Raw genomic sequence first — 16,523 nt, 5'->3', positions numbered from 1 at the left:
CAGAGGACACCCCGCCCCCGGCGCCCACCGCGCCCTGGCGTCCCGCGATCCCGACACCCAGAGCCCCGAAAGCCGACGCTCAACAGACGCCCCAAGGGCTCGCGGGCACCCCGACGCGCCCCCTGCCCCGGCGGCCCTTACCTTCGTGCTCCTCTATTGCCTCCCCAAGATCGGGACCCTAATGCCCCTTCCCCTCCCCCCTCTCCCCCCCCACTCCCCCCCCCCTCCCCTGGCACCCTCAGCAGGACTCCAAGTCCGGTCTTCCTCTAGCGCTTCCCGCATCCCTGCTCCGGCGGATGCTGCGAGGGCGCACTTGGGTATCAAGTCCCTGGCCAGTCTTCCAGCGCCCTCTACTGGACAGAGCGGGCAGGGGGCGGCCTGGACAGCTGAGTGCGGATCGCTGACCGTCTGGCGGTCGGTCCTCCTAACCTTCTTGGACCCTCTGTCCAGGGGGCGGGGGGTCAGGACAGCCCTCAGACATCCCTCCCCAGTCCTTGGCCCGTTCCCTCGACGGGTAGCGACATCGGGGGCCGCCGCGCCTGGGCTCTCTTGAGGACAGACCTCGAACTGCCCCCAGACTGGGCCTCCCGGGGCGGGACGCTGGGGTGACCCTCTGGCAGAGGGGCCGGTCCTGTGGGCTCAGGGGCAGGGTCATCTCCGTGCACTCGGCAGCAGGGAGTTTAGGACCCAGGGGCAGCGCGGGGCGGCCTTCCTGGCGGCGGGCGGTCTTCCCCGCACCCTCCACGCCGGGTGCGCGGCTCAGATGTCGGAGTAGCGGCGGCTCTGGAGCGCTCCGTCCTTGGTCTGCGGCGGCAGGGGCTGGCGGCCCCGGCCCCTGCCCGGCCCCCTCCCCTAGCCCCATGCCTCAGCTCTAACCCCGCCTCCCTCCCCCGCGGGGGGCACGTCCCCGTGTCCCCGGCCCGCCCCGTCCAAGTCAGGCGCCATGAACGACCAGTACCACCGAGCGGCTCGGGACGGCTACCTGGAACTCCTCAAGGAGGCCACCAGGAAGGAGCTGAACGCCCCCGACGAGGATGGCATGACCCCCACCCTCTGGGCTGCTTACCACGGCAACCTGGAGTCGCTGCGCCTCATTGTGAGCCGAGGGTGAGTGCCTGCCGCCCAGGCCCCTTAGGGGAGGGCAAGAGCCTCAGGGCCCATCTGGAGCCCCTAAGATCACCTCCCGTCCAATTCTATGGCATATTCCCCCCACCTCGTCTGAGTCACCTTCTTCCCTAGGACAAGGCCCTAAGGTGGGACCTGGGAGACTGGCAGTTGTGGGAGGTGCAGACAAGCCGAGGCCTGTGACATTTGTGACCTGGATGTGGGACTGAGAGAGGAGGGGGCCTGGGGTGGGGGAGGGGGCTTCAGAGTGAGGAGAAAGTGGGAGGGGCCACCTGGGTGGGTAGTGCCAGGACGCCAGAGCAAAGGGCATGAGAGGGTGGGGGAGAAGGAGCAGAAACCTCACAAGTGGGGCTGCCAAAGGAGCCCCTCCCCACTGCCCACCCCCACCCCCCAGCCGGGGGCCCAAGGAGTCTTCCCCACCAGCGCCCACAGCCCCCACACACTGTTCTCACACGGCTCGCTCCCTGCTCACTCTCGGGATTTATGGGCACTGCCCGCAGGACCAAATGCCACTCGGTTCAGCCACCCCATTAACTAGCTCCCTCTGTCCCCCTCCCCCACACGGGCTCCCTCACCCTCCCTTTGGAGTTGTGCGGGGGCAGGGGGGTGGGGGGACACGAGTGGGCATTGCATCCAAGTGTCAGGGCCAGGGAAGGGGTTTGGAAGTAGCAGTTGAGGGATGCGGTGCCCAGGGCTATTTACTTGGGCTCCCTGGGGCTGCCCGACCCTGTGAACCACTTGCCAGCCCCAGTGGTTTAATAAAGAGAAGCCAGGTTGACCCGGACACCAGGGCGGCCTGGATGGGGCAAAGGGAGGCCAGAGATGCCCCTGGAGGGTTAACATGAACATCTCAGGGCCTGGGAAATCATGGTGCAGGCAAAGGGGCCCAGCTGGCTTGGTGCCAGGCCCTGGCGTGCGGTTGGAGCATGGGGTGAGCGGGGAGCCCCCCCTTTGCCCTCCCTCCACGGCTGCTCCCCAGGCCCCAGCAGCAGATGACAGCAGCCCCCAAGACTAGGAGCTGAGCCACGTTCCAAGAGGCCAGGACTGGCCCCTGTCCACGCCAAGAGGGTACAGTGATCCTGCTTGCCCCTTGGAGAAATTCATGGGAAGAGGGGACAAAGGGGGCCCCCTGAGTGCACAAAGCCCTCCAGCTCCTCCGGAGGGCAAGGGCTGGTGCTTGATGGGGTGTGGGCCTGTTGCCCAGCAACTCATTCCCACATGCAGGACCTGAAGACCAGCAGTGGCAATGAGGAGGGGGCTGCCGGGTAGGAGGAGGAGGGTCACACAATGAAGCGATTCTTCCTCCAGCCCTGCGGGGTGGCCTCCTCATTAGCTTGGGGCAGAGGGCCTGAGCTAGGCCCTTGAGGGAGGGGCGAGCATGGAGGAGGGGAAACAGTCTGGCATGGAGGGGCTGCGTGGGTCCCCCTGACAGGCCCAAGCCAGCCTGCCTCCTGGGGCTCGTGAAGATGCGGTGGCCCCAGGACTGGACGGCAGCTGGGCCCAGGTGGCAGGATGCCTGCCCCCTCCCCTCCGGTCCTGGCTGCCCCCACGCTCCCCTCCTGGCCCAGGCCAAGACCCAACACCTGCTCTCACACGCGGGCTTGCCAGGCCTGGCCCTGCTCCCTGCAGACGTGGCCGGTCCTGGGGACACACAGGCACCCAATCACCCACTTCCGGGGGCTCAAGCCCAGCACACCCCACTAGTACACCACTCCTGTACTGGCAGCCGCTTTCCCCACGCCTGCAGAGAGACCCGCACTCGGCCCTGGCCCACCACCTCTCTGGGCCAGCTCCCCGCTGGGCACCATGAATAATTCACTCCTTTCTCTCGGGGCATCAAATATTTATCCCCCGAGATTCCCAGCCCGCGGTGCTCTTGGGGGAAGGCCCGGCCCTGGCCCCGCCTTCTCCGTCGCCCCACCCTCTGCGAGCCTGGGCCACCTTGAACCCCTGGCTCACTCTAGGCGCCTGGAGTGGCTCCGGGCTGCGGGTCTCGGGTGTCCTGGAGTCGGAGAAGTCATCTCAGGCCGTGGAGTCCCTCTGGGGTGCCTCGGGGGGAGCTCAACCAGGCCGGCCGCCTCCCCCGCCTGCAGCTGCTGTCTGCCGACTGTCGGCCTGAGTTTGCGATGGCTCCTCACCCCTCCCCGCGTGTCGTCCCGCAGGGGTGACCCGGACAAGTGCGACATCTGGGGCAACACGCCCCTGCACTTGGCGGCCTCCAATGGCCACCTGCACTGCCTCTCCTTCCTGGTGTCCTTCGGGGCCAACATCTGGTGCCTGGACAACGACTACCACACGCCGCTGGACATGGCCGCCATGAAGGGCCACATGGAGTGCGTGCGCTACCTGGACTCCATCGCGGCCAAGCAGAGCGGCCTCAGCCCCAAGCTGGTGGGCAAGCTGAAGGACAAGGCCTTCCGTGAGGCGGAGCGGCGCATCCGCGAGTGCGCCAAGCTGCAGCGCAAGCACCACGAGCGCATGGAGCGGCGCTACCGGCGCGAGCTGGCCGAGCGCTCCGACTCGCTCAGCTTCTCCAGCCTCACGTCCAGCACCCTGAGCGGCCGGCTGCAGCATCTGGCGCTCGCCGGCCACCTGCCGTACTCGCAGGCCACCCTGCACGGCACCGCCAAGGCGGGCAAGACCAAGATCCAGCGGAAGCTGGAGCGGCGCAAGCAGGGCGGTGAGGGCACCTTCAAGATCTCCGAGGATGGACGCAAAAGCGTGCGCTCGCTCTCTGGCCTGCAGCTGGGCAGCGACGTGATGTTCGTGCGCCAGGGCACCTACGCCAACCCCAAGGAGTGGGGCCGCGCCCCGCTCCGGGACATGTTCCTCTCCGACGAGGACAGCGTCTCCCGTGCCACGCTGGCGGCCGAGCCTGCGCACTCGGAGGTCAGCACCGACTCCGGCCACGACTCCCTGTTTACCCGCCCCGGCCTGGGCACCATGGTGTTCCGCAGGAACTACCTGAGCAGCGGGCTGCACGGCCTGGGCCGCGAGGACGCGGCACTAGACGGCGCGGGCCCGCCGCGGGGGCGGCTGCAGAGCTCCCCCAGCCTCGACGACGACAGCCTGGGCAGTGCCAACAGCCTGCAGGACCGCAGCTGCGGGGAGGAGCTGCCCTGGGACGAGCTGGACTTGGGCCTGGATGAGGACCTGGAGCCCGAGACCAGCCCGCTGGAAACGTTCCTGGCCTCCCTACACATGGAGGACTTCACCTCCCTCCTGCGGCAGGAGAAGATAGACCTGGAGGCGCTCATGCTCTGCTCGGACCTCGACCTCCGCAGCATCAGCGTGCCCCTGGGGCCCCGCAAGAAGATCCTGGGCGCCGTGCGGAGGCGGAGGCAGGCGCTGGAGCGCCCGCCGGCCCTGGAGGACACCGAGCTGTGAGTGCACAGCGCCTCGGCAGGGATGGGAAGAGAGGGCTTGTGTGTAACCCCCTGGGGTGGGTGGATCTGCCGTTTGGGGAGGAGGGGGGGTAGGTAATAACCAGGTGGTATCAATTACAAGAGGCCCCACTTATTTACCGGGGCTTCCCTGGTGGCTCAGATGGTAAAGAATCTGCCTGCAATGCAGGAGACCTGGGTTCAATCCCTTGGAGGGGAGGATCCCCTGGAGAAGGGCATGGCCACCCACTCCAGTATTCTTGCCTGGAGAATTCCATGGACAGAGGAACCCGGCAGACTATAGTCCCTGGGATCCCAAAGAGTCCCACGCGACTGAGCAACTAACACTTTCCACTTGAAGAAGTTGAAGTTGAGTCACTAAGTTGTGTCCGACTCTTGCGACCCCGTGGACTGTAGCCCACCAGGCTCCTCTGTCCTTGGGATTTCCCAGGCAAGAATACTGGAGTGGGTTGCCATTTCCTTCTCCAGAGGATCTTCCCGACCTAAGGATCAAACTCTGGTCTCCTGCGTTGCAGGCAGATTCTTTACCAACTGAGCCATCAGGGAAACCACTTATTTACCCCCAATTCTGACAAAGAAGCTGCCAGTTTACATTGCTGATGTCAAATGCATCTCAATTTTGAAGATGTCAAAATGGAGGAAAATGGGTGTCTTCCTACGGATGACACAGTGGCAATCACAGCCAGGCTGTTTTGAGCGCTGCCATCTCCTGGGTACTAGAGATGCCCTTGTGCAAGTTCTCTCAGTTAATCCTCCCCAGCTCTCACGTGAAGGGGCTGTGTCATCCCCATCTGACAGGTGAGCAAGTGGAGGTTCGGAGGGTTAGAGTAGCTCGCCGGAGGTCCTTTTGCTGCTGAGTGGAGAGTCGGGCTTGATCCCTGTGGCTCTAGAGCCTAGGGACAGGGTGACTCCCATGGGATAGAGGCTATGGCAGTCAGTCACCTCTCCAGATGCCCAAACCCTCAAGGCAGATATTTTACCTGCTGGTCCCTGAACACTGAAACCAGGAACATGAGCAAATGCTCCCATCAGGGCCAACAGCAGCCTTGAGGGCGGAGTTGTCACCTTCAAAAAGCCACAAGGGAGCCGAGGGCCTCCGTCTCACTGGCAGCATCGTCTCACTGGCAGCATCGTTGGCCCGCCTGGCCCTGACTCTCCGTCGTGATGTCCCACAAACCCAGCAAACACTGCCGCCCCCTTTTGGTCTCTCTGGCCTTTACGCTGCACAGCTGGGCACAGCTGGTGGCGGGGTGGGGAAAGGCGTCTGGTTTAGAGTTTAGGGGATGGGAGGGCACCCTGAGGCCACTCTTTGCATCCCTGACCATCAGCCTGCCCAGGGAAGGTAAGTCGGCAAAATAGTTGGTCTTGGCTTAAAATAGTGCCTCCAAAGATTCTTAGCTCAGGTCTGTTTCTGTCTGTTTCTCCACAGGTAACAGGGGGCTCCTCTCCCCAGACCAAAATGAGTTGCAAGTTGCCACAACCCACAGGGGGACCACGAGGTCCTCACAGTTGCCAGCCCTGCAGCTCCCCGGCCCCTTCCCCGGAGCAAGGACTGTGTGGGTCATCTCTCTTGAACTCCTGTCCACACTCTGCAGTGGAGGGTATGGCCTGCAGGCACCTGGAAGGCCAAGAGAGTGACCCAGAACATCAATTCTGAGGGGTTTCAGGGTCCCTAAGCCACATCTATTTGAGTGGCTTTAAAAGACGTGCATTTGTGGAAGGCCATCCCCAGTGCCCTTTAGAGCTGCATGGAAGTGTGTGTGGGGGGATGGGGGCACCTATCTCGGGGACCATGGTCCATCCTCACCCCTCCTCCGAGGGTCCTGTCATCTTGCTCAGTCTGCAGACTCACCTGCTACCTTTTTGTGAAGGAAGGGTTTGGGCTGCCTCCCCTCCCCACATACACCTCAGGGAGGCGGTTTCCAGCTAGACTCTTCAGCCAAATGCCTGAGCTTAGTCCCCTGCCTGTCACTGAGCATGGCTAGCCCCTGTCCTTCTACCGGCCATGCTGGGGGTGGGGGGTTGGAGCGCCAGGCTGGGCTGGGGTGGGGTGACTGGTGCCCTTCTGGCATAGCCCGGTGCGGGGTCCAGCCTGACTTGGCCCTCCCCACCCTGACCTTCTCCACTCACTCTATCCTTGGATGTGCAGCCTGGTTACCCAACCTGTTACCCCCTGCCTAAGACCCCAGAGGGTCAGGGCCATAGATCCAAGGTGCTAGAGCAACTGGCTGCAGTATTATGGCCCGGCGGGGATGCTCTGCACTGGGCAAAGGCATCTGCCAACTGGTTCAGAGTCCCCCAGGCCCAGGAGGGCAGAGACTGGTTGTAGCCAGGTGTCCAGCCAAGTGTGGGCAAGGCCTGCAAGGTGGACCCTGGGAGCCTGGGGATGTGGAGAGTCTAAGCTCTGATTGTCCCCAGACTCCCAGGGCTCTGTGTCAGGAGGTTGGTTGGTGGATGTCGCTCAAGCTCTGGAAGCCGCTGGGGGCCTCTCTGGTTCTGCATGGGTAGCAGGTGAGGGAGAGCTTAGCTAGAGTCCCTGACCTGTCATGCTGGTGAGGTCGGTGGAAAGGCCAGCCTCGGAGGGTCCTCAGACCAGGTCCTGAGTGTGGGAGAGTCACTAAAGCCCACACACAGGGGGCACATATACCCCCATGAGGATGTGTCCTTGCTCTCTGTCGACAATGGTCCCCCCGTCTCTGATCTTCAGCTTGGGATGCGGCTCCTACTGGGGGGGGGCATTGCCACAGCCCCCAGCTGCTCCTTCCTGGGGCCCCTTGGCTGGGGCAGGGGTGAGAGAACCCCCACAGAACACCACAGGCCTCGCTGTGGTGTGTCTGTGTTTGAGGATGGCCCCCAGGCACACACATGCTCCAAGATGGGAGTGTAATGGAGAAGGCCCCTGTTCCTACACTGAAGGCTTGGCTGCCCTGAGCCCACCTCAGTCTTTCTGCCTGGTCTCTGGGTCTGCGGCCACCCTTATGTGCCGATGCAACTTTCCCGGAGTGCTGGGAGCTGCCTTCCTCTCCAGTTCCCTGTCCACGGATGGCTTCAGCGTCCCCCCAGTCCTCCCAGTGCTGGGGTGGGGCAGGTTCCCCAATTCCCATCACTGTATGAAGTGCCCCTCCGGCAGGCTCATTATAATTTTTGTAGAAAACATTCTGCGTTTTTGACTGTGTCTTGTTTTACTCATGTGGGGGTGGGACACGGGTGGGTGAAGAGAGCAAGAGGGTGGAGGCAGAAGAAGGACTTTTTGTATCTATGAGGACTTGGTCCTCTTCCTTGGAGGGGAGGGGGTCCTGGGATAGATGGTAGGGCAGCCCCCACACATCTCTGCAGAGCCTCCCTCATCCCAAGTCTTCATCTTGCTCTCTCTGGACCTAGGATTTAGAGCTGATGGAGAGAGGGGGTTCAGAGAGCCCCCCAACAGCTGAGTGAGGAGGATCTTTAGGCCCAGCCCACCCCAGCCTCCAGTGGGGTCTCCATTTCCCTCATCATCCCCAGGAAACTCGTGGGGCAGTCCTATTTAGGATGTCCTTTCTCCCAGGGGTAAGGCTTGCCCTGAAGCTGCAGGACAATGGGCTCTGTTTTCTCAGTCAAGTCTGGGAAAGGGCCCTGGAGGCATTTTGTTTCTTTCTCTAAGGTTGCTGGGCCCAGTGCTGCTGCCAGGGGCAGTTCAAGACAGCCTCCTCCCTCCAGGATCATCAGAAAGGTTTATAGGACATCAGAGCCACAAGATTGCCTAGCAAGCGTCTAGAGGTTCTAGGCCACCTCCCTCCACTTTACAGATGGGAAACCTGAGGCCTACCGAGGAGACCCAGGCCTCCTGATTGCTGCCAGGCCTTCCTCACCCCCCATCACCCCCATCCCCACCCCCACCTTGGTTGCCAAGGGGACCAATTAAGATGCAGAGACGCGAGATGCCGCCCTCGGGTGCTCCTCGGCGTTCCGCCACCTCGCGACCCCTACTGGCGGTCCTGGTCACTGCACCTACCTCACCAAAGACCCGCCTCCTAGCGCCGCCGGTCCAGGGACGGACATAGGGGTGAGAAAGCCAGAAGACGAGACGGAACAGACCCGAGCTTCGGCGTGGAGACTAGACTAACCGGAAGCAGTGGGGGCTGGGGTCCCCACGGGTGGAAGCCTGCGGTGCAGCAGCTGGTGTGGCTCCAGGAGGCCTAAGGGGACTATAAACACAGTGAAGGGGGGTTTTATACAGTAGGGATTCACCTTTCGCTACTCATTCCCCTTAAAATTTAGATCTAGGTTAGGGAAATTCTAAAATGCTAAACTAATCAATGATTCTTAGCTTTGGGGGATTCGAATCTGGTGCCAGAATGGACACTTGCCCTGGAAAAATGCATATTGAACACGTTTACACTCACACACAACTTTCCTCCTGATTCCAGGCAGCTCCTGTAGCCGGCAGAGGTCCAGGGACCCCAGTTTACGAAACCTTAGGGTTTCCGTGGTGGCTCAGTGGTGAAGAAGTCACCTGCCAATGCTGGAGACATGGGTTCCATCCCTGGGTCAGGAAAATCCCACATGCCTCAGAGCAACTAAGCCCGTGTGCCACGACTACTGAGCCTGTGTTCTGAAGCCTGGGAACCACAACTCCTGAGCCCACACACGCAAAAGCTCGTGCTCAGCAACAAGAGAAGCCACCGCAATGAGAAATCCAGCACCGCAACGAAGAGTGGCCCCCGCTCATCACAACTAGAGAAAAGCCCTTGCAGGGACAAAGACCCAGTGCAGCCAAAAATAAATACATAAATAAATAAATTTTTAAAGAAATAATAAGAAGCTTTGGTTAGACTGCTGTGACTTTACATCATAAATGAGATTGCAGAGTTGCAGTAGGTGGCGGTGGTGGGATAAATCAGAGGCAGGAAGGGCCTCAGGGTATGTGGCACTTTTTTTTTTTTTGCCTGCTCTGTAGCTTGCAGGATCTTAGTTCCCTGACCAGGGATCAAACCTGGGCCCCCTGCATTGGAAGCGCAGGGTCTTCACCCCTGGACTACCAGGGAAGACCCAACAAACTTTTTTTTTACAGATGAAGTAACTGAGGCCACAGGGCAAGGGGGCTAGCCAAAGATCACAGAGCAGCCAAATGGGTTAAGTAACACTAGGTCGCCTGATGCCTCTTGTTTTGCCAGCTGCCTCCTGTCCCCAGGTTAGACAGTCCCGGGAGGCACCATACTCCGTCCTCCCAGGGTGTGTCTGTGTAACCTTCTCTGAGACCAGCCTGGGTTGCTCGGGAGGTGGTCGTACTCCAGAAGGCAGCAGGATCTGGGCGGCAACACTGGCTTTTCCCCTCTCCAGATGATGCCTTAGGCAAGCTACCCAGCCTCTCTGAGTCTGTTCCCTCATTTGTAAAATAGATCTTATATTATGAAAGTGTTACCCGCACAGGTCATTGGGAGGGGGTAATGACTAGGCACGAAAGCACTTAACATGCTGCCCAGTATTTAGTGCGCGCCAGTTAGTAATGATCACAGCTAAGCATGGGGTCTGAAACGGGCCCACGGGGCGCCCCCTGCACCTGTGGCCCCAGTGGCTCAGTGGCTGAGTCCAAGGCAGTTCTAGTGAGCAGTCCTGCTTTTCTGACCCTTATGTGACAAAGAAACAGAGCCCACCCTCATCAAACCAGCAGGGGGCGTTGACAATCCAGCCAGCGGCTGTGGAACTGTCCCCTAGCCAAGGGTGGGGAAGGACTCCTGGAGAAGTCTGAGCTGTTGAGGTGCCCAAGGAGCTGAGCATCTTTTATGGAGGGGCAGTCGCAGACCCACCAGCCTGCCCTCATTTTGCCACCGTCTGAACTTTACCAAAAGCTTTCCCCACTCCTGTGAGGTAGGCAGGTGAGGGGTTTTATCCTTCACAGGTGAAGATACTGAGTATCAGAAAGGTTTTCTGATGTTCCCAAGGTCTCAGAAAGTTAAGGGTAGTTCAGGATCCCTCCCCTGTATCCTTTCTGCCACCCCTTCAAGGGCAGGAGGGCAGGAGGATATACAAGCCCCATTTTACAGATGTGGCAACTGAGGTTCGGGGTGGGAGGCAATGACCTGCTGAGAACTGCATAAGCCAGGATATTTAGTCTGGACCATTCACAGTGCTGCACTTGGTCAGCTGCTGTCTCAGGGCATGTATCTAGCACTTTCTACATAGCGGGCCCAGCAAACCCAGGAAAACGGTGTCACGGCTGTGTCTGACAGGTAAGGAAACCAGGGCTCGGGCAGGTTTAAGTCATTTCTCTAAGCTTCGGGATTCCCCTTGTGGCTTACACCGTAAAAAAACTGCCTGCGATGCAGGAGACCTGCGTTCAATCCCTGGATTGAGGAGATCCCCCTGGAGGAGGAAATGGCTACCCACTCCAGTATTCTTGCCTGGAGAATCCCACTGACAGAGGAGCCTGGTGGGCTACAGTCCATAGGGTCGCAAAGAGTCAGACATGACTGAGCATTGCACAGCACCAAGCTTCCGAGTGCAGAAATGTCAGTGCTGTGGGATTCAAACCCCAAACTCTGGCTCTTTCCATGGCAGTCCCAGACCCATTCACTGAGCTAGATGCTAACTCAGCACAATGGTGATTCAGGGGCTCCTGAGGTCAGAACAGGGGCTCAGTTGGCAGGACTTGTGGAGGTGGGATGGGGGACAGATGGGCCTCTTTGCCCCCTCCTGCTCAGCCTCTAACTATACCACTCATGGCTGTCTGCCTGTGTGTACACGTGTGCCCATGTGTGCCCGTGTGCACCCACGTGTGTGTGGGTATATGTAATGCAGCTGAGGATCCTGATGTGGTGCAGCTGAGGATCCTGATGTGGATCCATGCAAGGATGGGGTGTAATGGACAGAAAGTCCTGTGAAGCTTGTATTTATTTGTGTGCTTCCGTGTGCTCATGTGTCTCTGTGGTTTTGCTCATTTGTCTTTGCCTCGGGGTTTCCAGGTTTTCCAGAGGAGGGAGGTGTGCACATGAGTGAGTGTGTGTGTGTGTGTGTGTGTGTGTGAGCACAGTCACAGAGGGCTTCATGACTTGGTCTAGAGTTTATTTATTTATTTTTAATATTTACTTATTTGGCTGCGTAGAGTCTTAGTCGTGGCACATGGGCTTAGTCGCCCCAAGGCATGTGGGATATTAGTTCTCTGACCAGGAACTGAACCCACGTTCCCTGCCTTGCAAGACAGAGTCTCAGCCACTGACCCACCAGGGACACCCCTAGAGCCTATCTGAGACTCCTCCTCCCATCTATTGTCCGTTGTCAGGGCTCCAGCTCCTTCAGACTGAAAGGCTGAAGCTCCGGCCCCAGCCCTCACCCTGAACAGAGGGCTCCCATGAAGCTTCCTCCAACCCTAACTCAGTGAGCGGCTTGTTGAGGAGTCAGAGCCCCAGTGGCGGGAATGGGCAGTAGCGGGAGAAGGGCCGGTGGTCCAGAAGGCAGCGAACGGGGTAGAGACGAATCAACCTTTCAGGGCCATCCGGGTACCGAGGGGCCTGGTGGGTCCTTCTAGGGGCTGCAGTGTTCAGACTGGCCTGCCAGCCCTGATATTTGCTGGGAAGACTGATTTGCTGTTCCAAGCCTTGGTATTTAAATCTGTAAGTGGGGATAATTATACCCCACGTCACAGGCCAGTCCTGAGGATAAACTACCTAAAGCTCTTAGCTCAGCCTTGATGTCCAGTAGGCAGAAGACCAGCCCAGGGACCTGGGGCAGGGGATCTGGGGATGGGGGAGGGCCCAGTGGGCACCAGCGAGGCCTGGGCATCCCTGAGCTGGTGGCAGAGAGCAGTGCCATGCTGGACTGACCCCCAAATCCCCTCTCCATGTTAGCACACCTTCTGCACAGTCATGAACAATGGAAGTGGGGGGATTATCACACTCCTGAACCCCAGCCCTTCTCTCTCTCTCTCACACACACACACACACACACACACACAACGTGGGCAAGGACGAGGACAACACAGAGGAAGTGAGTGTGTTCAGCCCTTTTCCTCACTGGAAACGGAAACCATTTATGATTATCATTACTGACACCAATATATATTAGATTTAAATCATATCAATAGCCAAAATAACAACATTGCTATCATTACCATAGCCCAAGGAATGGCATTTGTGATGGTCTATCTACCTCAAAGCTTTGCCCTTTTATTACCTTCCTGGTAAAGTGCATATTGATAGTATCACCTTCATCCACTCCGAATCACCGTTTCAGAAAACTGAGGCCCAGAGAAGCCAAGTGACTTATCTAAGGTCACACAGCAAGGACTGGAACCTGTGTACGGGAATCGCAGCCCTTACTCCCCGCTCTGCTCCAGCCCTGGCAACTGGCCCCCTCAGGCCCCCCACACACCCTTCAGACTGCTCCATACCCCAGAGTCACTCACCCACACTGGCTATGGTGTTGTCCTGGTGCAGGTGGGGAGGGACCAGATGACCCTTAGAAAGCCTCACAAGGCGGGAGGCTGGGCTGCTAAGAGCCCCAGCCTTGGGTTTTCAAGGACCTAAGATGCTGAGGAAGCCTCAATGCCTGTGAGGTGGGGACAGACAACGGCCCCAGAGCCTCAGCAGCATCCCCACCGGATCCAGGTCGGGCCCCTTTCCCTCACCGGTCTTGCTTCCTTGATCTGCCTCTGGGCCATCACCAACCTGGCTTTGTCCCTGCGGAATGGCGGGATGGAGGCTGCAGGTAACTGGCACCCCACGGAGGGTCCCTGGAGGCGAGGCTGATGCCGAGACACCCCGTCCCTGTGGTCCTGCCCTGCTGGATCCAGAAGCTTCAGGTGCTGGTCCCACTCTTAGCTGACCAAGGTCTGAGCCAGAGGCGAGGCCACTTCCCCCCAGCGCACTCAGCCCCACCCCTGTGAATAATGCCACTTGCCTCACAGAGCTGGGCCTTTGATGATTTGGGGGGTGGCAGGAATGGGTGGAAGACAAGAAAGGGTTAAAGACCCATTCACCTAGGTTCGGAGCACAGAAAGGGTTGCCCTGCTGGCAGGTGTCTTTCTAGTCCACCCTGTGTCCCCAAGACTCCTGGTTCCAACCCTCCAGGTCTCCAAACCCATCCCTGACTCTCAGGGTTCCCCCTCCAAGCCCTGGGTCCCAGGCAACGCTCCCTGCCACCCTACCCCAACCACAACAGTAATTAACCCCAATGAACCCCAGCAAATAAGGATCTGGATGGCAGAAGGGAGGAATCATCGCTGCCCCAGGGTGGGGAACTCCAGAGTCTCCCAGGAAGACCCAACCCAGCATCATCTAATACCACACCCCTCGTGCTATTATTGATGCCTGGGTAGGTCCACGAGCACCCAGCCCCTTGGAGTCTGGAGTCTTCTCTATCATCTATTTGTTTTATAACTTAAAAAAAAAGCACAAAGTCTCCCTTTTTAAAAAACATATATTTATTTATTTATTTGGGGCTTCCCAGGTGGCGCTAAAGAACCCACCTGCCAATACAGGAGATGTAAGAGACCTGGGTTTGATCCCTGGGTGGGGAAGATCCCCTGGAGGAGGACATGGCAACCCACTCCAGTATTCTTGCCTGGAGAATCCCATGGACAGAGGAGCCTGCCAGGCTACAGTCCATGGGGTCGCAAAGAGTTGGACACGACTGATGTGACTCGGCACACACGCACGCAGGTGTATTTTATTCGGCTGGGCCGGGTCTTAGTTGTCACACACGGGACCTTTGACCTCTGCTGCACCATGCAGGACCTTTGAGTTGTGTCATGCAGGGTCAAACCCTGGCTCCCTGCACTGGGAGCACGGGGTCTTAGCCTCAGGACTACAGGAAAGTCCCTGGGGTTGTTTGTTTCAACAGCTAGTGTTACTTTTCCTGATTAAGGCAGGCAGATGACACAGAGTGCACTGAATCTTATGGCCAGATAGCATGACAGGGGATCACTGCTGGGCAGTATATGATAGCTGACGTCGAAAACAAGCTGTAGGGGGAGGGACTTCCCTGGGGCTCCAGTGCTTAAGACTCCACCCTTCTGCTACAGAGGGCACAGGTTTGATCCCTGGTCAAGGAACTAAGATCCCGCATGCCATGTGGGAAAAAAAAAAAAGAAAAGAAAGAAAGAAAGAAAAATAATGCAACCGGGGAGATGATGATGTCAGAGGAAGGGAAAGACAGAGCTGGAGCCCCTGGCCACTATGGATGCTCAATAAAATTGGTTGAATGGACTTCCCTAGTGGTCCAATTGGAGAAGGCAATGGCAGCTAACTCCAGTACTCTTGCCTGGAAAATCCCATGGATGGAGGAGCCTGGTGGGCTGCAGTCCATGGGGTCTCGAAGAGTTGGACATGACTGAGCGACTTCACTTTCACTTTTCACTTTCATGCATTGGAGACGGAAATGGCAACCCACTCCAGTGTTCTTGCCTGGAGAATCCCAGGGATGGGTGAGCCTGGTGGGCTGCCATCTATGGGGTCGCACAGAGTCGGACACGACTGAAGCAACTTAGCAGCAGCAGGAGCAGTGGTCCAATAGTTGAGAATCTTCCTGCCAATGCAGGGCACGTGGGCTCAATCCCTGATCAGGGAAGATTCCTCATGCTGCAGAGCAACTAAGCCCGTCTACCTCAACTGCTAAAGTCCACGCTTTGCAGTGAGAAGACCAAACACTGCAAATAGAGAGCAGCTCTCTTTCACCACAACTTGAGAAGGCCTGGACGCAGCAACAAAGACCCAGCACAGCCAAAAATTAGATCAATAAATAAATTTTTAAAAAAAGTTGAATGAGTGGAATATATGAAAACCCTGGATAAATTTTGTAGGAGTGGCTGACGTCACCAGAGCCCCAAAGGATGGGTGGGGCTTGGATGGGGCGGGGGCGGTGAGAATAGAAACAATTTCCCTGGGAATAAAGACAGAGAAGTGAGAAAAGGCAATCCCTATCCAGGGGTCAGAGGTCAGGGATATGTCATTCTGCCCCAAGTAGTCAGATGTGGCGCTAGAACTTGGCCGCCCTCAAAGACCAAGCTGAGTAATTTAGACTTTAGGCTGTGGTCTAGTCACCTCTACAGTGGGAGTGTACACACAATCTGTTGGGATATAGGAAGAATATATTCAAACTCCTATTGATATTTATCTCCCTCCTTTGTAGTGTATATGAAGCTACTAAGGCTCAGAGAGGTTGTGCCGGGGTCCAGCCCCGGCTGATCCAGGGTATTCGAAGCGGGGACGGCGTCGGCGACTTATTTATTTATAAATATTTATCAAAGATATAAAGAGTAATAGAATAAGGATAGCTCAGTAGGAAAATTCAGTGGAGAAAAGAAGCTGAAATAAGGATAGCTCAGTGAGGAAATTCAGTGGAGAAAAGCAGCTGAAATAAGGATAGCTCAGTAGGAAAATTCAGTGGAGAAAAGAAGCTGAGTGGCTTGGTTTACGCGGAAAATCAATATAACCCGTGACACCAGGTTAGCTCTGACCACGGAGGCCGCAGGCGCCCTCTCGAATAGCGGAAGGTGCCCCACCTTAGACACCTTCTCGAGTGGGTCTTAGAAGCCCAGGCAAATAAATGGTCGCAGAGGACATCCACGCTCCAGATGGACACTCAGCTGGAATTTGGGAGAGAGAGTGACATGGGGAGACCAAGTTTCAGTGAACAAGGCCCACACTTTATTTTCCAAAGTAGTTTTTATACCTTAAGGTATGCATAGAGGATAATGGGGGAAGGGGTAGAGCCATGCAGCAAGCCAGGCTTTCTTCCTTATCATATGCAAAAGTTCAGGTGATTGACATCATCTTCTGGCCAGGAGGCCTGTTAACATTTTAAGAAACTTATCTTTCTCTAAAGGTGATTATTCCAAAGTCAGGCGCCAGCCTTCCAAAAAGCATTGGACAAAGCTGCATTTTACATTTCTATACACCCATTATATCAATCAATACACTGCCAAGAACACAGTAGGTAAGGAGTATGGAGACTTAGCAGCAAACATTGGCCCAACAAGTGAAAAACCCTTCACCATACAATTTCTAATCAATCTTTTAA

General features: G+C 57.5%; 1 protein-coding gene and 1 non-coding gene across 4 annotated transcripts; one reads left to right on the top strand and one right to left on the bottom strand.

The window, feature by feature from the left end:
* Positions 1–596: 596 nt before the first annotated feature.
* USH1G (USH1 protein network component sans) lies at positions 597–7,651 on the top strand. 3 transcript variants are annotated; one of them, XM_025279477.3, is made up of 3 exons: positions 597–1,107; positions 3,288–4,508; positions 5,959–7,651. In XM_025279477.3, the coding sequence occupies exons 1-3, from the start codon at positions 944–946 to the stop codon at positions 5,960–5,962; spliced, it is 1,389 nt and encodes a 462-aa protein (XP_025135262.3). In that variant the 5' UTR covers positions 597–943; the 3' UTR covers positions 5,963–7,651. The 3 variants fall into 3 exon arrangements, with proteins under 3 accessions (XP_025135262.3, XP_006045274.3, XP_025135261.3); XM_006045212.4 differs by lacking the exon at positions 5,959–7,651 and having other exon boundaries at positions 3,288–4,512; XM_025279476.3 differs by lacking the exon at positions 597–1,107 and having other exon boundaries at positions 2,418–4,508.
* Positions 7,652–9,480: 1,829 nt separating this feature from the next.
* TRNAG-UCC lies at positions 9,481–9,553 on the bottom strand. Its single transcript has one exon. It is a non-coding gene; the product is annotated as a tRNA-Gly (tRNA).
* Positions 9,554–16,523: the final 6,970 nt, after the last annotated feature.

Source organism: Bubalus bubalis, chromosome 3 (genome assembly GCF_019923935.1).
Source record: "Bubalus bubalis isolate 160015118507 breed Murrah chromosome 3, NDDB_SH_1, whole genome shotgun sequence".
NCBI lineage: Eukaryota > Metazoa > Chordata > Mammalia > Artiodactyla > Bovidae > Bubalus > Bubalus bubalis.
Note: the sequence above shows the minus strand (reverse complement) of the source record. Positions and strands in the feature narration are given on the sequence as shown.